Source organism: Camelus dromedarius, chromosome X (assembly GCF_036321535.1).
Source record: "Camelus dromedarius isolate mCamDro1 chromosome X, mCamDro1.pat, whole genome shotgun sequence".
Lineage (NCBI taxonomy): Eukaryota > Metazoa > Chordata > Mammalia > Artiodactyla > Camelidae > Camelus > Camelus dromedarius.
The window spans coordinates 50,091,748-50,115,121 of record NC_087472.1 but is presented as its reverse complement, the minus strand read 5'-3'; the positions used below and the strand labels follow the sequence as shown (position 1 = coordinate 50,115,121).

At 35.1% G+C, this 23,374-nt stretch overlaps 1 protein-coding gene across 2 annotated transcripts in view; it reads right to left on the bottom strand.

Annotated features, from left to right (window-relative positions):
• Positions 1-23,374, bottom strand: part of POF1B (POF1B actin binding protein) — a 72,167-nt gene that overhangs the window by 28,577 nt on the left and 20,216 nt on the right. For both annotated transcript variants that reach the window (XM_031445980.2, XM_010983401.3), the window contains exons 5-6: positions 17,933-18,034; positions 12,472-12,654 (exon numbers count right to left, since the gene is read on the bottom strand). In XM_031445980.2, coding sequence (XP_031301840.1) covers positions 12,472-12,654; positions 17,933-18,034 — 285 coding nt within the window. The remainder of the gene's footprint in view (positions 1-12,471; positions 12,655-17,932; positions 18,035-23,374) is intronic.

The window sequence follows — 23,374 nt, the reverse complement described above, 5'->3', positions numbered from 1 at the left end:
ACTCTGAATGCTAAGTGATTCTGGAAAGAATCTTTTACAGGTTTCTCTCTTAAAGCAGCTAACCAAGACAGATTAAGAAAGCCAGAGTACTTCCTCAAGAAGTGGTGATTCCTTACACTCTCTTTGTAAGTTCAGGTACATCTAATGGCAGCAACCAAACTGAACTCCTTATAAGAGTTGAAAACTGACATTTGAGTCCTACTGGATTTCTAGATCTTGGCAGTCAGCTCCTTAGTGATAGACCCCTCTCAGTAAGTGAAGGTTAAAGTTAGGCAAGTTTTTATTCAGAATAATCATTAACTTTTGACTTCATGTTTTATTCAAGCATTTCTCCATTATGGGCCATCTATATATTCACCAAACTGGGAGTGGCCTAAAAACATGGTTTCAAATCTGATTTTAAAGATCAAGGTTAATTGGATAGAGGAAAACCTAGCTGTCATGTCAATGTCATTCCAGTGATCTACAGGTCATTATTTCATTGCTGAAGCTGGCCAGACAGCTGCCTGCCTCCCCTCTCTTTGTGGGTCCCTTCCAAAACCGTTAACTTTCCCCAGCAGAAAAGGGCAGTTCTTTAGCCGAGGCTATTCAAGTACTGAGCTCCCCACTAGAATCCACAAACAATTGATTTGATATGTTTAGTATTTTGCTTGCCTTTCTCTTAGCCAATTTTAATCCCCTCATAATGCTGTGAAAATCATGGGGTTTTTTTTCCATCCAGTTTGATCCATTTGACAATAATTTTATAGTTTCCAATTGTCTTGAAGTATTTCTTTTTTAATTTTTGCATAAATATTCTGTCCTTGCGCTGTACACTAGTAAACCTTTTGGGTACATGAATCTCTAGTGCCATCACTAAAACTTTTGCTCGCATGATTTCTATGTGGCACCCAAGTAAAGAATCAGAGTCCAGGATAAAGAATGATTTACATCATGTCTGTGTTCATACATAAAGAGAGGTATTAAAAGTTACCAAAGGGAGGTGATTTTATTTTGAGAAATGATAGTAATAACTAATATTTAATTAGCTCTTGCTATGTGCCAGGCATTATGCTACAAACTTGCCACAAAGATTAAATGAGGAAAGGCTTGTAACCACTACACAATATTGCCTCCCCAGAAGACCTCTTGTGTTTGCTCAGCAGTTTCGGAGGTTAGTTAGGCTAGGAGTTGAAATGGTCAAGAGTTTGATTTTCTTGGTATGAAATTATGCAAAATGTTTAGAGAAAATTTAATAGAGACTAAGAGCATTAGAATTGAAGAATAGGTTCTTCTGGCAAAAAAGATGGCAAGGTAGAAAAGCAGGAAGCAAAATTTCACTCATTTGTGTATATATTCCTCCTCGGTTTTGTACAGTCTACAATTTACAGTAGCATTTGAGTAACAGAGTAAAAACCAAAATCCAGTTCAGTTCAAAAGTTTGGAGGGAGAGGACAGACAGAAGTCAGCTTATCATCTGCTGTTAAAGTCTTTGATGGAACTATGCTCAACAATAAAATGAAATTTCCTAACCATAAACTATGATGTGCCAGTGAGCAATATTTTCAATTACTAAATCACAGGTCAGTAGAGCTCCCTAGTTTTATTAGAACTGTTTGTAGGTATGTTTTGACATTTCTTTTAAAGTTGGCTCAAATCCATGTTCTTGTCACCTTGAAAAAGCCAAGATATGGAGCCTCCCAAGGAAACACGAATGTTTTCGGTCAGAATAATGACAGCTCCTAATGGATGAAGGTTTTCTCTCTGTGACAAAATTCAGTTGACAGGATACTTTAGATAAAAAGAGTGCCTCATGTCAACTCTTCTGCCTGATGAATGAGAGCTATCTCAAGTGTCAGTCTTAGATAAAAGCTTTAGCTTTTCACATAGAAACAGGGCAGAAATACAAACTGTGCTGAAGAATAGTTGCTTCCAGATATACAAAATGTGGGCTTTCTCAAAAAATTATTAGACATTCTTAAGCATGCATTCATCAAATATCTTTTATCAGATCACTTTCTGACCATAAAAATGGCCAAGCAGTCTAACTCCTTTTCTCTGATTCCTAGTAAAAAAAAAAAAAAAAAACTTTCATTAGAATTACTGCCATAAGTCGGGGAGGGTATAGCTCAAGTGGTAGAGGGCATGTGCAGCATGCATGAGGTCCTGGGTTCAATTCCCAGTACCTCTTCTAAAAATAAATAAAATCTACCAGTGCCACCACAAAAAATAAAATAATTTTTTTAAAAAAGAATTACTGCCACAAACCCAAAGGAAGGCAACACTGTTTAGGTGTGAAATCAGAAACAAATTCATGGTCATATTTCAGAAAATCTGTAGAAAGGAAGTACCTTGTAAAGAAAAACCATGGGCTTCAACTCACTAATGCCTTGGAAGTTCTTGTCCTAGTTCCAATCTGGGGTTTTGTTTCTTATTTGTGATCTGTGAGATTCCAGAAGTGGAATTTTCTTGCTAGCATTGGGGGTTGGTGGGTATAGGTCAGTGGTAGAGCATGTGCTTAGAATGCACGAGGTCCGGGGTTCAATCCCCAGGACCTCCATTAACAACAAAAAAAGGGTTCAAATTTCTTGCTAGCATCTACATTATATAAACTTCAATATTCAAAGATACTTTTGACCAACCATACTTACAAAATTCAATGGTAGTGATTATAGAGTCCTGCAGACAGTAGATACACAATAGTAGCAGATTTCAGCTGAGCTGTCTATATTTTCTTGCCTGCCCGCCCCCCTCAAGCTTAATGACACACATCTGTGAGAATGCTGTTCAAGACTAGGGACAGTCTGTGATCAAGGCACAAACCACAATCCAGTAGTAATCTAGTAGTAGAGGGTATTGACTCAATTAAATTTATCCCCACTAGGCAACTGGCCTAAATGTGTGCATTTTTCACCTATGTAGAATGGTTGCTTAGCAGATTAAAGTACTTAAAAAGCCATGTTATATAAAAGCAATTGTACATAAATGCCTAATCCTCTAAAAGGTCATGAACATGTTAAGAAACAAGGTCTTCTGTGCTTAGACACTCCCAGGTAGTAACTTTTTGCTACATGATAACAGAAAACATTACTATTAAGAAAAGCTCACAATATATAGATTATTATCCTGCAACCCTCATAATGATATGGTGATACTTGTAGAAAAATAAAGTTACTGCTTCACTAATTTTGTTTTGATTTGGGACACTTAATAGCTATCAGACTGATTGAAACCACAGTTAATCCATTGGGCATTAATCCCTGTGAAATTAAATGCATTTTATGTACAATGTCATTTGGCTAACAAGGTTACAAAAAAAACACAATAATTGGTCTTTTCCTATTTTGTACCACAAGAAGAAATCCTAGCAGGAGAAAAAGTGTCAGAATTTTAGGTTCTGAAAATCCTCATTGCTATTTTGACCTCCATAGATATTTTAGGAAAGAAATGTTTCATTATACAGTACGTGGTACATAGAAGATTTTCAATAAATGTTGTCACTGAGTTGAATGTATTATACAATGATCACAATTCTAAAATGAAGAAGTTACTCATCCCAATAGGTTGTTACTTGAAATAAAGACCTAATTTAATTTTCTATGAGTAAACTCAGGCAGCAAAGTGTTGCAATGAAGAAAGAATGGAAATTGGAGCCAAAAATGGAACTCCCACTTCCTAGTTGTAGGTTAAGTATTTTGCTTAATCTTTCTGAACCTCAGGTTCCTCAACTGTAAAATGTAGGTAATTTAGTACCTGTTTTAATAAAGTTGCTGGAGGTATTATTTTTGGGGGGAATGGGGGTAAATTATTCAACTGTCATGTAAAACCACCATATAAATAATGGTTTTATTTAACTTAAGGCATATGGACTATTGGCTACTTGAATAATGATAGGAGTGGAAGATGATTATAAATTTTCTACAGAAAATTTTTCTTCTAAGACTCTCAACTACCTAAGGGTAGGTACAGTTTTTTTTTTAATTTTACTGAGTTGTAGTCATTTTACAATGTTGTGTCAATTTCCATTGTAGAGACACTTTATATCTTTCTTTAAGTCCAGCACCTACCATAGTGCCTGAGTATAGTAGATGCTCAGCAAACATTTGTTGCATGAGGAAGCTATCATAAAGGATGAAGGCTAAATATTAAATATAATAGATAGAAAAGCACTAATTGGAAGTGATGCTTTAACAAAGCACACTGAAATTAACTTTATTGAAACCTAATCAAAGCTGTCCTTGCTCCAATTTTTAGTGTACATTTTGATATCTTGTTATAAAATAACATGATTCTTCCACTTCCAACCAAGTAAAAAAAAAAGTAGGCGTTTTGGATTGTCATTTTATAATGAATCCAGGTGATTGAATTTGTAACAGCTTAAAGTATTCTGACTGGAAAATAAAATATATTTTCCTATAATACAAGTGGCTATTGAAAACTTATGAAGCTTTTTCTCATGGACAATTGGAATTTTGTCACTAATCATGTTTTTCTTGTTTTTCCCTATGGTTTCCAAAAATCTCAGAGCCAAGTTTTTAGCCCATTTTTACTAATGACATGGAACTCTGTGCCCTGCATTTCTCTGTACTCTCTTTTCTTTCTGGTGTTATTGCTCCATTATATTTACATTGTCTCTGACACCTCTTTTTCTGTTCTATTACATCTCATTTGTTCTCCACTCCAAATCCTTTTTGTATATATATATATATGCACACCAAAGAATTAATTTGAAACAAATACGTATTTTTCATACATAACTTCTTGGTAACACCTTTCTTGCTACCTTTTTCTCTTCTCCACCTCTGCTATTTCTCTATTCTGCCATTCCCTAGTATACAATTTATTCAAGGAATGAAACCACTTCTGTAGTATGTAAGCTAAGCCAATGGAGGAACTCACTGCACATATGCAATAGCTCTTTCAATGTAATTTATCTTATATTCTAACTTTTCTTAACCTGAAAGCTAAAATCTATACCCACAAGCCACATGTAGGATTTAAAAGGTCTCAGTGGCATACTGCTTTCATTCATTCAGCATAGATTTATTGAGAACTTACTAAGCACCATCCTAAGCTATAAAGTGCTTGGGAAAAAAAAAAGACAAAAGATACTGTCATCGTCTCTCTCAAGGACTTTATGGTCTTTTAGAAAAGCTAAGATATGTACCTAAATAACTTTAATGTATGATAGATTGATCAGTTGATAAGGGCTATAAAGAGAAGCACAGATCAGATGGAAAAGAATTCTAAGAAGAAAACCTAACTTTCAGCTATATGAGAGAGGTTATACATAGGAGCAATCTTCAGATTACAATGACTGATTAAGTGTGTGGTGGCAAAAACAGAAAGTAAAAAAGAATGCTCAATGTTAAGTCTGGTGATTAGGGCACTAGAGATATTATTAATAGAAATAGAGGGCATAGAATGAAAAGCTGATACATGATCAACTGGAGGTGACTGTGGGACAGCCAAATAGAGGCATCAACTGGTCCATTAAAAATGATGAAAAATGATGAATTAGAGCTTTAGGAGGAAAGTTTTGTGAGTTGTCCATGTAAAGGTGATCATGTAAAGGTGTCCAGGTAGAGGACATAGAATTCAAGATTGTATATCATATAGTCAAGGGAGACGTGGTAGAGAAAGGAGAAGGAGGCCAAGGATGGGTCCTTGGGAAAGATCTTCTGAGGAAAGAAGGAAGAGGAGCCTGAGAAGGAGAATTAGAAGCAGCAGTTCAGTATAATCGGCAGAAAGAATATCAAGAATACAATGGATCACAATGCCACAGAGCTGGAATAAGATGAGGATGAAGAAAAAAAGGAAGTAGAATTTGTATTTAGAAGTCAATAACAGTAGTTTCAGGAGAATGTAGAAACTAGAATCTGGTTTTCAATGTCTTTAGGAATGTGTGGGTAATGAGGAAATAGCAGCAGCAAGTATGTCTTCCTGCTTCAGGGATTTTGCAGGTGAAGGGAACAGAAAAAATTGAGATCGTAAGTCAATAGATTGGTAGGGTTGCCAGGGGAGTCATTTTGAAGACATGGTTAGCTTCTTAATTCTCGAAGATCAAAAGAATCAGAAGTTTGTTAAAAGTACAGAGAAATTTTTTCAGTGAGGGAGGGTTTTGAAGGAGTTCACATAGTGAACTCAAATTGTGGTCCTTGGATCAAGTAGTACTAGGATAACTCGTGAACTTGGAAATGCAAATTATCAGGCCCCAGCAATCTAAATAGGCCCTCCAACTGATTCTGGTGCACAATAAAATTTGAGTTCCACTGCCGATTCTCAGTAGAAGGCAAGGCCACCTGCAGAGAGTGAGAGAACAGCAGCGGACCCTGGAGCATGAAGAGCGAGGGAAAAATAAGGATTAGATAGAAGACTGTGGTAGCAAGTCCATTAGAATTAACTAAAAGGGCTGTCCAGCAACAGAGGGAGTCCAGCAAGATAGAGACAATCTGTACTAGATTAAATTGGCCTCATTTGTGAACTTTCTCTAGCACCCAAAGAAGTCAAAATCTAGGGGCAAAGGAAGTGGATGGCAGTCTACCCAAGGTAAGGGATCAGCAAAGTGAGGACTAATCAGAGAAGGCAACAAAACATTTTAAGGATTTCTAGCAAGAGCATTGTTGAATCAGCTAACAAGGGACACCAGCCTGGTTTGGAACTGAGGGCTAGAGAGCTTGATGAGGGCAAGTTTCAGTGGGAATCAGGGAGCAGGAGATGAAGTACGAAAGTGAAGATAAGAAAAAGAGACATTCAGAATTCCAGATTAAACAGTTTCAAGTGATGAGGAGGTTCAAGGAGTGGCCAAAGTCTGCGCTGGCTGAAGATGTTGTAATGAAAAAATTAAGGGTGACAAAGAAGCATGAGGACAGAGCCTGGGAAAGATCACTGATTTCAGTGGTGAAATTCTCATAGATGATTCGAGGGAAGGGGTCAAGGGAAAGTGTGGAGAAGATTATAAGCCTGCCAGTGAAACGGCTGAAGGATGGAGAGAGTGACTAGAAGGTCAGTAGACAGTAATGATACAAGCCAAGAGGAGTGGTGTATATGGATTGCAGGGTTTTAAGGAGAGGAACTGTTTGATCAACAAAAACCAGAACACTTGACTATAAAAAGTTATATTGAGAAAAGAATTAGCAAAAAATAAATATGCATTTTTAAAAGTGGGGAGTATTGCTCAGTGGTAGAGGGCATGCTTGGCATGTGCAAGGTCCTGGGTTCAATCCCCAGTACTTCCATTTAAAAAGTTTTGTATTTTTTTTTAAAGAAAAGAATTAGCAATAGATACGTAGAAAACCAAGCAAATGAAAAAAAAATTAGGGAATTATTAACACCAGCAAAAAATAGTTGTACTAATAAAAGCAGCAAAATAGTACACAAATTGGTTCAGCAGTAAATAATACTTTCATCGCAATAATAATATAAACACTGAATAATGATTTAGCCAAAAAATGGGGGTTTAACTATACTGGAATGGGATGGAAACAGGTGGATGGGGAATTAATAGAACTAAATCCTTAAGTACCAGAATTATCAACAGATAAGCTACAACACTAACAGAGAAATAGCAGCATAAGTATATTCATACTATTTAGCTATATGGAGATAAATACCAAAAGATAAAGCTAAGAGTTGAAAATGCTTGCCTCTGGGGATGCATGAAAAGGGTTAAAACCAGAAGTTGCTATTCGCTGTATGTCATTTAATACTATTTGATTTTTTAAGCTATATATATATATATATATATATGCATTACTTTGATTAAAAAATAAAAACTATTTTTAAAAGAGTAAATGATTCATTTGCTGCAAAACAAGAGTTCAAAGGGGCACAAGAGCAGGAGGTAGCAGGAGACAGATAAGGGTGGTGTTGAGGAAAAAAAAAATGGGTCCAAAACAGATATGGATTAAATGTTTGGAACAGATAGCAGGAAATAGAGTTTTGCACAAAAGACATTCATTTTAAATGGGGATGAAGAAGGCAATAAATAGGGAGAGAGACCGGAGCCACATGTGAATGAGTGAGGGAGCAGGCAGAACTGTGTGTTTATCGAGCTAACCAGCCCAGGGTTTCCATCATTAGTGAATGACTTCTGTTAATCATTCTAACAAGCTTCCTGGATACTTATCAGAAAAAGCACCTGACAGTAAGATCGGTGCTGTTGTGGTGTTGACAAAATTAAATTTTCCAGTGATGAAAGAAAGTCATCACAAATTGGGAGTATTTTCCATTGGCAAAAGCATAGTCCAAGTGATCAGGAGTCTTCCCTTTACATGTTCCCATGACTCTTAAAAATTTTTTGGAAGCCTCAAGCCAAGTGGAAAAGAGTTGTACATGCAATAAGTATAATTATTTAAGTCTTTCTTATAAACACCACCTGTACAACTTGTAAAACGAGTTCAGCTGAGCTTTTCCCTGTCCCTAGCATATGTGGAATTATCTGTTCCTTGCTAATAGCAGGGAAATGATCACAGCATGTTATTCTTAATGTCCTCAGGGAAGAAAATGTGGTCAGTGATGTTTTGAATTTGAAACCAAAACGGTGTTTCTAGGGAGAACCATGGAATATATACACAAATTTGTTTTATACAAAATATTTTGAAACCAGGTTTTTGGACACTTGATTTTCAAAAATACTTTAATGCCTTCTGCTTTGTGGAAAGTACTCTATAAAGGTGATTTCATTTCATTTAAAAAGATCATTACAATGGGAGCCAATAGAAATTGACATTTTGATGCTTTGAAAGATTTGGGGCTTGGGTTTGGGAGAGGAAAAGGTAAAGAAGCAAACATTCATTCGAGCATCTACTATGTGCTTGGCACTAAGCTGGAAACGACATACTTTATCTCACTTAATCCTATTGTAGATACAGTGCACATTAAGTATGATTCTCCCTCAGTCCAGTTAAAGTCAATTACCTAGGATCATGTAGCTCAGCAGAATCAGGTTTTATAAACCCAGATAATTAAATTGAATGCCTCTGTTCTTTATGCTTTATTATGTTACCTCCAAATTGCAACGTAACTCTAAATACAAACTGAAAATGGGCCAACCTTTTTTTAAAAAAAGCCTAACTGTTGTCTGCTTTATTACTCTTTAGAGACTCTTCCACTCATGTGAAAGAGACACATAAACCCCAAGGAGCCTGGGTGAGCAAACTCGTCCTCTGCCCTCCTTTGTCCATGGGAATCTGCACAATCAGGTTAGGTCATCCTCACTCTGACCAGGAATGGCTCCAAGCCTCTGTAATCCACACAGGTGGAAATTACTAACTCTAAGCTTCCCAGGGCACTCTTCTGTTGTCAGCAGTACTTCAACTTTATCCACATAAAATACTGAAAAACTGGAAAAAAATTTTCTATACAGAAAGTCTTCAGCCTTTAACAAAGCTAAATTGGAATCTCAAACTGCAGTATGCATAATAAAATAAAAAGTAATATATTAGTTACCCAACTCTGCCCATTTTCTAAACTGACAATATCGTCTGGTCAAATGCATGATTAGTTAGTTGTACTAAGCTAGAGAAAGTATATTGTAGCATTACCTTTGCCACCAGACAAGATTCTTAATCCTGTGATATTGTTCCCATCTCTAATAATTGTCTCTCACTCCATTCCATCTGTCATTATCCTAGTTTAAGTTTTACATGTAGACTAAAATAGCTTTTTTTAAAATGAATTTTTAATTGAAGTGCAGTCAGTTTACAATGTTGTGTTAATTTTTGGTGTACAGCATAGTGTTTCAGTCATACATTTAAATATTTTTTTTCATATTCTTTTTCATTATAGGCTATTACAAGATATTGAATATAGTCCCCTGTGCAATACAGTAGAACTTTGCTGTTTATCTATTTTACATATAGTAGTTAGTATCTGTAAATCCTGAGCTCCCAATTTATCCCTCCCCACACCCTCCTTACCCCCGGTAAACATAAGTTTGTTTTCTATGTCTGTGAGTCTGTCTCTTTTGTAAATAAGTTCATTTGTCTTTTTTTTTTTTAAAGATTTCACATATAAGTGATATTATATGGTATTTTAACCACATTTGTTAACTTATTTAACCATGAATTTGTTTTTTCTGTCTGTGAGTCTCTTTCTGTTTTGTAAATAGCTTTTAATAAACTTTCCTCTGCAAATCCTTCTCTGTGACATTTTTTCATGTTGTAAACTTTATGAAACATGCTCAAGTTATATTTTCATTTACTCTTTACAACAACCCTGTGAGGTAGACTTATTACCTAAATTGTATGGATGAGGATTATTTCTGAAAGATTTAGGGTTTATTAAGAACACACAGCTTGAAAGGGACATAGCTGGGACTGGAACCCAGGTCTTCCTACCCTGAAGCTAGTCCACTTTCTGTTACATCATCAACATCTCCGCAGGGGCAGACTCTTTAATCCACTGCTTTACTCATGTTTACATTATTGACCAAGGACTTTCCACATTACTGACTCAACTTCAAGAGGGAACTCTCAATAAACTCTGGAGTCAGGCTACCTCTGTATGAATCCTGGCTCTACCACATGCTAACTGTGTAAGCCTCTGCAAGTTACTTAACTTCTCTGAACCTCAGTTTCTTTCTCTGAACAATAAGGGCAACAATGACACCTTCCTCATCTGATCACTGTGAGAAGAAAACTAATCCATCTTCCAGTCTATCTTGAACAAAGCTGCTGGAATTAACCTCCTAAATCATACCTATCAGTACTTTCCTACTCAATAACCTTCATCCACTCTCCACTGCCTGCCAAATAAGGTTCAAAATTTTCAACTTAACCTTCAAGGACCTTGTGATCTGGCCTTAATGTAACAATTTAACCCTACACTCTAGAACTCCTCATCCTATGTCTTCCTTGCCATACAAACCAAACCACAAACTACTCCTGAAACTCAAAATGTACTTTCCCAAATATATGACTTATTTCATGTGATTCCCTTTTCTTTGGATGTCCATGCCACACCACCATACTACATATGGAAATTCTGCTCAGTCTTCAAAGCCCAGGCCAATCCTCACCTCCTCAACAAAGCTTTACTAGATCTCCCAGCTAAAATTATTTTCTTCTTTCTTCTGTTCCCAAAGCACATTGTTTATTCCTCTTTTACAGCAGGCAATGCTTTGCTTTGTAATGTTTTACAGGTTTGCCACTTTCCCCTATTAGACAGTAAGCACCTATGAGAAATATGACAATGTCTTACTCTTTTATATTTTTCATACATTCTAGCATAAAGCTTTAATGTTTATGAATAATAATTACTGCTAAAAACTAACAATTACCATTTGTTAAGTACTTTCTATCAGCACTCAACTATAGTTAAATGATTAACATACAAGGCATAATTTATTCTTACAACAACCCTGTAAGAAATGGATGATAAATCTCTACGATGAGGAAACTGTGAAGCAAAGTTAAGTATTAGATTGAACCATATGAAATTGTTGCTATTTGATCAACTTTGACCTATAAAAATGATAATATCAAATGATTTAACCTAATAAAATGTCTAATGGTTATTACTAATTCATTTAATGTAAGAAATTCAACACCATCTGGACCATATTATGAGTAATTCTAAAGGTCAGTATTTCCATTCATGATATTCAGAGAAAGGATCATTTTAGGCTTTTTAGATTGGAAAAATGTAGATTTTAAATCTTTTGAGGTCCTTTTTTTTTAACCAATATGGCCAAAGTACATATTTAATATAGCTTTTGTGGGCAGGCTCCTTTTTTTGTTTTTTTTTTTATTCTTTTTCTTTTGCTTTTTAGTAGGAATTGCTTATGAAAGAGGTCAGTTTGAGCAAGTTTTTCCTTATTGGAAAGAATATGAAAAAATACAAATGGTAGCTTTTTCCCCACAGTTCTAGTTATTATTGTTAGTTTTACCAAGACACAAGAACATCTTTTTTTCCTTTAACACTTGTATAACAGATGTTTACAAGATTCAAAAGTATTCAGAACATAAATTAGTCACTGATGATTATATCCCAAGAGATTTCTTCTTAGCGATTGTTTTAGTTTCTATTTTGTTGGTGTAATATACAATAAAACGTGCACATATTTTGACTTAATATGCCGTATTTTCAAAGAAAACAAAGTAATTACCAGCTTGTGAAATGTGACCATTACAATCATCTTAGACAATATAATTTCCAATTCACTGTTCACGTAAATACCGTACCCCCTCCCTGAAAATATTTAATGTTGCACAACTGTTGGACCCATTCAAGAACTGAAGATCAGCTAGAAGTTGGTATTCGCTGATTGGTTCATAACTTCTCTCAAAGATTTAATGTATTAATAGACCTGAATTATTTTGTCTTCTGAGGTGGAAAATTTTGTTTCAAAATGCATAACAAAACACAAATCCCAAGGATATAACTGCTCAATATTTTGATGAAAGTTTAATGTGGGTACCTGCACAGTGGTTTAAGAAGGGTTTAAGAGAATTATTCCAGTTTTATAAGGAATCAGCTGATTAATCTTACCTGCTCATGGGTATGGTTTGATCCACCATGGCACAGTTCATTTCCAGTGTTTGTAGAAGTTGAATCACTTCCTGCGATGGTTTGGATTTGCTGGCTAGAATGGGATTGTTGACAGCGTGGAGAGTGGATGATCTGGGGCTGTTGGACAACGTGATGATGACACTGAACCTGAGGATAGCATTCCTAAAACACATACAAATGCCCAAAAAAAGCCACTGAGAATAAAAAAATACTAGTAAAAAACCCCCACAACTGAATCTATTTTTAAAAACTTAATGTGTTCTTTCACAAGATAATTCAAGTCCTAGAATGTATAGTTTCAATAAGTGATATATTATTTTTTCCAATTATTCCATTGGGACAAATTACATTGAACCCTTTTTTTACTTGATCATGTGGCTGTGGCCATCCAAATACCTAAGTTGGCCAGGGAATTGCATGTTCTGATTAAATTAATATTCCAGTTATACTTAATGCTAAAACTATAATGAATATTAATATTAGTTAATGTTTCTTTGATGATTCAACAGGCACTTCAGGATCTAATTGCATAATAATACTATAATACTGAAGATGTTGGCAGATATAAAATTAGAAAATAATATAATGTGGTGATTCTCAATGTCAGGAAGCATATTAAAATCACAGTGGGGGCGGGTGAAGTCCTTATGCTTATGAAAATTAAGCATAAATTAAGAAAAAAGATTGGAAAACAGAGACTGAAGCTTCAGATCCAGAAAACATGGATTCTAACTCTGATGCTACCACTCACTCTGTGATCTTGGGGAACTGTACATGCAACCTTTAATGAGCCTCAGTTTCCTCATTTGTAAAATGAAATATTATGTACCTCATTAGGTTGCTACAAGAAGTAAATTAACTAATGTGTGTAAAGTGCCTAGTACAAGGTAGGTGGGTAATAAACATTTATTATTATTGTTACCATATTTTCATCATTGTCATCATCATCATCATCAACTTAATTTTCATCCACTCCATTAATTTTGCAGGTGGGAAAAAAATAATTCTGATGTCCAGAGAAATAAGATGATTTACTTATGACACAACTAATTAATGGTGCAATTGGAACTGGAACTCATGATTTCCTGCTCACTGTTCTTTCAGACCATTAGACTGAATTTGTACTGTCCTCAAAATATTCTAGAACTTGTTTTGGGGAGGAGGGGTGGTAATTAGGTTTATTTATTTATTTAAATGGAGGTCCTGGGGATTAAACCCAGGACCTTGTGCATGCTAGGCATGCACTCTACCATTGAGCTCTACCCTTCCCCCTGGGACTTGTTTTTAAACTAAATCTTTGTTATCTGCTTGCTTATTTATCTTTTTTTTTTCTGGTAAGTATAAAGCCCAGAATAAGAAAAGATATCTGGTTATTTCCCTTTTGAGGATTTCAGGTATGCTTGATTTTCTTTATTATTTTGTTATTATTCTACTTTGAAAACAAGTAGCTGCAAGCTGGTTTTCAGAGAAAAAACTCTGTTTTGAATCATAATGCTGCATTCATGGACATACAATTTTTAACTCTGAAAGTGTAAATTCAATTCTGTTTCCTTTTGACAGTGGAAAGCTGACCTATATTAATAAAGTAAAGCATTTTTCACATTTTGAAAATTTTATATGGAACAATTTTCAAACTATATTAAATGAAGAAAGCAAAATACATATAAAGGAATATAGTGTGCTCCTTTTTGTATAATATTCTTAAATGTATTTTACATTTAAAATGCATATATTTTGCATAATATTTTAAAAGTAAAATATGTTGTATAGTATTTTTAAATGTATAATTTTAAATATTTTGTATAATATTTTAAAATTTTAAATACATGTATATTTACAAATATACACAACTGCTTTTAAAGACATAGAGCAAAAAGTTTCAGAGTGACTGCCTCTGGGAAGAGGAAGTGAGGGACAAGCAGGTCAGGATAGAGAAGCTTTTTTTCACTACATACATTTTTATTCACTTTTTAGACTCTTCTCACACTTTTTTATACTTTCTATGTTTTGAAATTTTTTACTCTATATACAAATTATCTTTTCATGTATACAAAAATATTTTGAAAGAAAATACATATCTATAAAGAAACACATTTTACAGAGAGAAACTGTCTTGTTAGACATATAGACAATAAAGTTTATAGAATCAGTTCATTCACAGAATAATTTTCTCTAGGCTCTTTTCAAATATGACCTACTTTACAAATATGCTAGCACTAAGATCTTTACAGTTTAGAAGTCTAACTGTGTATTATCAGTAACTTTTGTACAAATTTTGAGGGTACATGTATTATCTGTTCTTTTATGTTACCAAATTCCTTCATACCTTAGATTAGGATAAAGTTAATGTGACAGTCTGAGAAAAGTTTTACCCAGTGGGGAGCTGGTACACTACTGAAATAGAACTCCTCCTGAAAAAAAAAAGTGTTCCTTAAAAAGCAGATTAGGAAACCCTTGGAAAGGACAATAAAGAAAACAAAACCCATTTCTCAATCATCTTTCTTTATTAATGTATCAGTTGACTCTTGAATAGAATGCTGACAGTCTCTCCATCTAGGATGTCTTGTGGCTTCCCTGAGTCTATTTGGCCTCTGAACCACTCACTGGTACTACTGAAGTCTTAGCAGGTTTTCAGTTTTCAATACTCACACCTGAGTGCTAAAATTATTGTTCCAAAGCAAGGTATTCTTACATTTCTCATACTTTTGAAACGTACCACAAGCTGAATTGCTAATGTACAAAAGATCAAACATTGCTGATTTATCATATATTTTTTCTTTGATCAAGAAAAAATACACATAGTACGATTTATATGAATTAGGTAATTATCTTGCTATTGGCACCACTGCAGAGACCTTTTTTTTTTTTTTTTTGGATAGGTCCCAGCTCCTAAGAGCTAGTCTTATTTGAATAGTCTCATGTGACATTAAACAGGTTCATCCAGACTCTGCCTTTATTCAGCTTATTCTACTGCATCTCAACCAGATCAAAGCAGTTGTAGTTCTATACGCATGGTTCCTTTTTAACTTGGGCAGTCTCCCGTGCAGTTCCAAAAGTCCCAAATCATGTAAGTCATTAATAAAAGAAGTGAACATATAAAAAGAAATATTCAAGTTAATAGTAAGTAGCAGTGATCTTCTTCTTTTTTTTTTTTTTAATGGAAGTACTGGGGATTGAAAGCAGGACCTTGCGCATACTAAGCATGCACTCTACTGCTGAGCTATACCCCACCCCCAGCAATGTACTTCTTTAATTATTCTTCCTTAATTGTTCCAGATGTATAGCAATAATAATATACAGGATAGTCAATATTTTCCTCTAAGGCCAAGATTTAGAAAAGCTGTTTATTCTCTTTGAAATGAGAAGTTGGAAACAGCATGAAATGATATGTCTCAAACATTCCTTACTATTTAAAATGTGTCAAATGCATTGTTTTGGCAGTCCAGTTAGATAAAGGACAGATATAATTTGGTAGCTTAAGGAAAGGGCCCTTTGAAGAACTGACATATTTGATGAAATTTTTCTATTTGGTATCATAATGTCCAGGTATATTCTGCTATTCCTCTGGAAAATATGTTTAATATTTATTATACCAAACCCATCAGACTACATCCAGCTTTCCAAGCAGACCAGAATCCCGAAGATGTGGATGTTTATGATTCTGAGAGTTTACTCTGTTTCGTTTTTATTGGGCATCAAATGAGTTATCATGTATTAGTTTCTATGAATTTGGTAACAACTGCCCATAAATGTTCATAAATATAAGACATGTTCTCATGCCAAGAAAATGAAAGAGGTGAATTTAGTACAAGTTAATGTTTTGTTTGTATATGAGAAAAATGATCTGCTCAAAATTCATTTAATAATGTTTAACTGCCTGTTATGGGCTGAATTGAGCCCCCTTCCCTCAAAAAAGGATTTGTTAAAGTCCTAACCTCTAGTATTTCAGAATGTGACCTTATTTGGAAACAGGATCTTTACAAAGGTAATCAAGTTAAAATGAGGTCATTAGGATGGATCCTAATCAAATATGACTCGTGTCCTCATAAAAAAAGGAAATCTGGACACAGAGATAAACATGCACAAAGTGAAGGCCATGTGAAGACACACAGGCAAGATGCTATGTGATGATGGAGAATCAAAGTTATGCATCTCCAAGCCAAGGAACACCTGGGGCGACCAGAAACAGGAGACAGGCATGGAAAAGTTCCTTCCCTAGAGGCTTTAGAGGGAGCACGGCCCTGCCAACATGGTGATTTCATATTTCTGGCCTTAAGAACAGTGAGACAATAAATTTCTGTTGCTTCTGTTGCCACCCAGATTGTGATACTTTGCTACAGCGGCCCTAAGAAACTAATACACTGTCTTAGCTCAAGAGATAAATCCCAGCCTTTATCTGGGCTGGGCATGCTTGTCCCCACTGAGAAGATCAACGTGAAACCTCTGCTGGTTATAGTAACAACTCTGCTTGAAGGACAGATGGGTGGGAGCAGTCGGGGAGCTCTAGATGCCATGGAATTGTCACCCTGCTGCAGTTTTGTACTCTGTGTCTGGTCTCTCAATTAGACTTAATGGAATTTTTGCAACGTGAACTGAAGCTTTAGTTTTCTAGATTTTTGACAGTATGCAGTAGTTTACAAATCTGTTCATAGATATTATTCATTTAAACATCCATTTCATTCTGGGTTTTTTTTTTAACTTTGTTTTGTAATGGAGTGCGCTGGAAGTCTCTATAATTTTGTTCAGATGACTACAAAACCTGGAAAGGCTGTTGCTGCTATTGATGCATAACATACTGCTATTGGTCCTTTTATATAAAGAAAATAAATAAATCTGTATATACACATAGATTTATATAATTTGAATTTTTGGAAACTTTAGCTGTGCTGTCAGCTTTGGAAAAAGTACCTCACTTGTACTTTGTTGGGTTGGCATTGTATAAAAATTAACAGCCAAACATAATTTTTTCCATTTGTACAGGGGTAATACACTGCATTAAATATGTAAGGTCTTATCTACATGGGTTTGATTACAGAAACTAATGAAGTATTCTCTAAATAATGAAAAAATAAATAAAATTCATTTCATATTAAATGAATTAACACAAAAGTACTATGTTTTCAATTATGATTTGTGTGAGCCCAATTTAAAAGAGACATTCAAAGCACTGGGATATCTATATTAAGTTCACATTCTATTGTTATTTTTTTTCCATGACTGGACATATCTTTATTTCAGTTTCCCTTTCAGTAAAATAGGGACAGTAATACTTCAAATGAGGAAAGGGAAATAAAACTGTTAAGGATGATATGAAAGGCTGTGAATATAATAATGGTCTTGCCTGGCACTTGACAACTGAATGTCGTTTTAGAGCTATTAAAATATTCTTTATTCAAAAGTATACATTTATAAAATAAGCCTTAAAACAAACTTTACGTACCTGATCCATATTTAGCTTCTCCACTTTTCTTATCGTTTTTTCATAAATAACATTGTTTCCTGGAAAGAAATGGCCTCCTCTTAGGAATGGAGACAGTGGTTCCTATAAAGAAAATAAAGACTGTGTTTTGCTTTGAAAGTTACCTTTTCAGAATCTTAACTTAAAAAATATCCAGCTGACTACACTTCAATGCAAAAAAAAAAAATCCAGTTTTGAGGGGAGGGTATAGCTCAGTGGCAGAGTGCCTGCTCAGCATGCACGAGGTTGTGGGTTCAATCCCCAGTACCTCCATTAAAAAAATGAATAAATAAATAAACCTAATTACCCCCCCAAACAAAACCAAAAACAAACAAAAATATCAAGTCTCTAATAAACTCTGATGTAGTGGTAGACTTTGGGAGGAGAGTGGAATGACATCCCAATAAGGTTCCAAGAGTTGTAAGGCAACAGTAATAAAGACAGTCCATTTTCTCAAACGGAACAATCTGGATCTCTCCTACTACATTTTACTATGCCTAACAAAGTGTTTGGAGGAAATTGGAAGTGGGTGGGAGAGATTTTCTTCTGTTTCTAAAACAAGATATAATAAGTTTCCTCTGAGATAGACAGACATGAGGTCAATCTCATTTAAATTGGGTTCACTGGCATGTTTCTTTCTATGCAAAATTATTATCAGAGAAATGCAAAATAAACATAATTCAGCATCACTGAGCCATAAAGCAGGTAGAACTATATTAAAGATTTTTTTTCCTCTGGGAACTCAGTTTGGGTGCCCTTGAAGTGTACAATTCTTACGTGTGATTATAACCAAAGTGAAGACTCTCAGTATAACATATGTTTTGAATACTAAGAACAGAGTAGAGGCTTTAAGAGCCACTGTATCTCCATATAATCAACTAAATTGATGTAAGATTATCCAAGTGCTTAAAAGATGTCACCCAATGAAAAAAAGGCTGGTGACATGTCCAAGATCTGAAATAAACCAGGGAAGGGCTAATAAGAATCAGACCAGGAGTCCAAAATAAATGAAATATGTACTATACTCCTTTCCCTTATTTTGGTTTTCATATGACTCTTCACTTGTATAAGAGGAGTTGGGGTTATTTTGTTACAAACCAAAAATTGCATTCATTTATTTTATAATACAGAGGAACAGTATAGAAGGGGGTTGGCTAAGTCTGTTATCAGTTAATCTGTTCAGGACCATTTCAAAATCAACAAAATATGGTAGCATTTTTGTACTCTGTTTTTGTGAAAACTCATGGAACAACTGGACTAAAACACTTTTAATTTGGATAAAGGGTGCTTTATCTAAATATTCCTGGGATACTCTGGTAAAACAAACATATAAGTGATGAATTCTGGCTAGCTGATGAATTGCTAAATCTAAAGATGGATATACTTTAAAAGATTCCCCTAGAAGCTATTTTGTGTTTGTTTTGTTTTTTTAAAAAAGCTTATTTGGTAGTTATTTATATTCATGTAACACATGTTTAAGAGTTTACTATGCACAATATACTTTGCCAGATATTACGAGGCATGGATCAAACTTAGATAATTACTAGGAGCACTGAATATTGATCAGGGTTCAGGAAACTATAGCCAGCAACCTACTTTTGTAATATCCTCAAGCTAAGAATAGTATTTATATTTTTAAAGGACTTGTAAGTAAAAAGAAAGAAGACCAAGACACTATGTGGCCAGCAGAGCCTAAAATATTTACAGGCCCTTTACAGAATAAGTTTGCTAATCCCTGGTCTAGGTGATGTATGAACACAAACATCTATAATATAAGATGGAAAGAGGCAATTGCCCATAAAAGGCACAGAGAAATGGCTTATGGAATGTAATTCAGAAGAAGAAAAACCGAGCTCCACCTGGCAGTGCTCGGGTAGGTTACTTAGATCAGGTGGCATTTGAAAGAAGGTAATGGTGGGCTTTGAATATAAGGAGATGAAATAAAATGGTATTCCAACCAAGGAAACAAAACGAGTCAAGACACCAAGGTTAGAAAAGTATAAAATTATGTAGGGGACATAGTTGAAAGATGGAGCTTGGTTCTGCAAGCAGTGAGATGCCTTTGAATGCTTTTAAACAGGGCTGGGATGTGAATGTAAGTCTACTTCCAGAAGATTAAGTGGAGAATGGAAAGAATACAGGTAAGGAGACAAGTTAGAATATTATCCTAAATCATCAAGGACAGCATTTTTCAAAGATGACTGGGATTTTGAACCTGAGGAATCTACTTACTATATGTCCAATGGTCCCCAAAACAAAAACAGTAAAGGTGGAGATGCATGGAGTTTTATGTGCTCCTGGTAAGAATCTAGGTCTGATTCATGTTGTTATTCCTCATAACACTTAGAAAAGTATATAGTGTATAGTAACGTCTTCAACATGCGTTAACTTACTGCAAAGAACTAGCCAAGAGACTTTTTTTACAACACACAGTTGAAAACATATGTCTAGAACTGAGTGGGGACTTCATAGCTACAGTTCTAGATTTCAGAATCATATGCTTAGAAGTTCTAGTTAAAACCACGCAATTGATGAAAAGTCAAATGAAGATCAAAGACAGAACTAGACAAGTCTTAAGAGGTATGAGAATCATAAAAGAAAAATGTCATAAAGTCAAGAAAAGAGATATTTTTAAGAAGCAATAGGAAAGTGAGCGAAGGCATAAATGCTTCAGAGAGGTCAACAGGTGAGAATTACAAAGTAGTCTGGATTTGGACTACTAAAAGTCTGTTGGATTTGACTACTAAAATTAGTGGAAGCAGCTGTAGTGGGAAAAAATTCTGAAGTAATAAAACTTGTGTTCAGTTCTGCCTCTATCACCTACATACTATGAAAACTTAGGCAAGTCATTTACCTTCTCTGAGGCTCAGTTCCTTTATCATAGGGATAGTAATGCAGGGTACTTTATATCAAGCAAAATAATGTATGTTAAAGTACCATTAATCTGTCATTTTAATATATAATTAGCATTGGCCTTGAATAATACAATATTTAAAAGTCATACTGCATTTAAAATAATTTATGAGAATCTTTTTAGAACTTTTCTAAAATATCAAGTTTAAAAATATGCAAAAGTAAGCTTGTTGAGGGCAGGGACTTTATTCATCTTGAATACCCTGTAGTGAATGAACAGATGATTGGATGAGAAGGGATGAAATGAACCTTTATCTTAAGGATGTAACATCTTCTAATAGGGGGAAAAGTTTAGCAAAAACATGAAATTTTCTTTTCTGTGAACTAAAGTTCACTATATATGCTAAACCCTTATTATTTTTTAAGAAGAAAAATGGCTTAAGATGCTAACAGTGTTGATTCTCCCTAAAATGTATGTTGGACTCATTATTGTAAATGATTTACTGAAAGAAAAAATTCTAAATTTAGGGAACTGTTATTTTCCCCAAATCTATAAGAACTCAAAACCAAATACTAATAAGAAAAAAAAATCACTCTGCATAAAATAGGTCAATAAAATTAATCAAAAGTCTTAGCTTTCTCACAAACAAGCTGCTAGACAGTTTCACTATTTTGGGAGCTTATTTTTTTCCCTAGCTGTACATTTGAATTGGTGCCAGATCCACCCTAAAAATTAACAGGTGTTTTCAAAGATGGCTGATCTTATAATTTAATTGCTACTTTTAGAACCTCTGGCAGTAGTTCTCACATCTAACAAAGTACACAATCCCCAACATCTACTTTACTGTTCCCAGGCCATGAAACCTTACTGGAGAAAATTAAAAAAAAAAAAAAAGATTAGCAAAGATTTGCTATTTTGGCTCAGTACAAATTCAAGGTATCCAACTTTAAGAGGCCCTCCAACATTCATAGTCATACTTATATTCACCAAATTCTCTATAACTTGGTTACTAATCTTTTTGTTTTCCTCAGTCCCCCATGCTCATGTTCCTTCATTCTTTTTCTACTTACTGAGAAAACCAAGATAATCTACCAATGAGACTCCCCCATTTTACTCCCCACCTCAAAAATCTTCAGTTTCTGCTCCTTCTACTCATTATGAACAAAGACGTACTGCTCTTTTTTTTTTTTTCCGGAAATCATTTCTCTGTCTGTACCTGGAACCTATCCCCTCTTGACTCTTCCAGAATTATATCCCATTTGTTTCCTTTTTCTGTTGCATGTATAGTCTTCCTTATTACTGGTTATTTCCCTCTGCCTATAAATCTCTCAGATTTCTGAGACTGTTTTCTCCTTTAGCTACCATCCCATCTCTAATTCCTCTGACCAGTATCCTTTGTGGAAGAGTAATACTCACTTATTTCCTCCACTCCTTGATCTAGTCACCCATTAATTTTTTGCATTTGGATTTTGCCTCCACAAGTATACCAAAATGGCTCTCTCAAATATCACCACTGCTTTCTTTATGGTCAAATTCTATTTTCCAACTTCATCCTTCTTGGTCCTTTGGTCATGAGATGGTTGACCACTCCCTTCCTCTACCTGCTATAGTCAGTCTGTGTTCCCATCCCTCTCTGACAACTCCTCTGCCTGTGAAAGTAGCTCCTTTCCTTCTATTCCTTTAGAATAGGCATTTTAGGTTCTGACCTCACCGTTTCCATTATCCCTCAGGGATCTCACTCATTCGCACAGCTACAAAGATAACTTTAAGAGGAATAACTCTTATGTCTCTATCACGTAAGTGACCTTTCTCCAGTCATTTTTAACTGCCTCTTGGGCATCTTCCCTTCCACGCACCTCAGGTGCTACTGATTCAAACAGATCTCACAATCTCCCCCTTTCCGAAACCAGTTTCTCCTCCCCCTTACATCCTAATCCTTTTAATTGGGTTACCATGTTCCCAGGATCTCAAACTGGAAAATGTAAATCCTATTCGACTTTTCTTCTTCTTTTAACCCTATCTCCAATGTAAGTTATCAAATCTTGTCAAAACTACTCCCAGAAGAGCTGTCAGAAAAGATAAAGAGTGATAGATTGAGAGTCAGTAGACCTAAGGAAGTCCCACTTATTTAAGTTCTTGTTTCCTCATTAGTAAAATGATCCTGATAACAATGTTCATTGTCATAATACTTTAAATATCACAATAAATCCTTTTCTGATTCCCCCAAACAAATGCATTACCTCTAACCTCTGAACTTTGATAAGACTTCATCTGTATGTCTCTCGTGGCATCTATCACCCACCCTACCATGTGTTTTACATAGTGATTTGTGGACATATCTTATTTCCCTTCCTGAGAGGAACTGTAAGCTCCTTTGGTTTGGGAACCATGTCTTACTTCCTTTTATTTTTCAATTTGAAGGCTATAGAGTACCCTCCCACAGCAGGAGCTCTGCAACTGGAAAATTAATGAAACTGATTAATATCAATTGGATTCTATCATCAATGGAGCAACAATATTTCCTCCATTTCTGGGTCATATACCAGAATGGCTAAATCCCTTGACTAAAA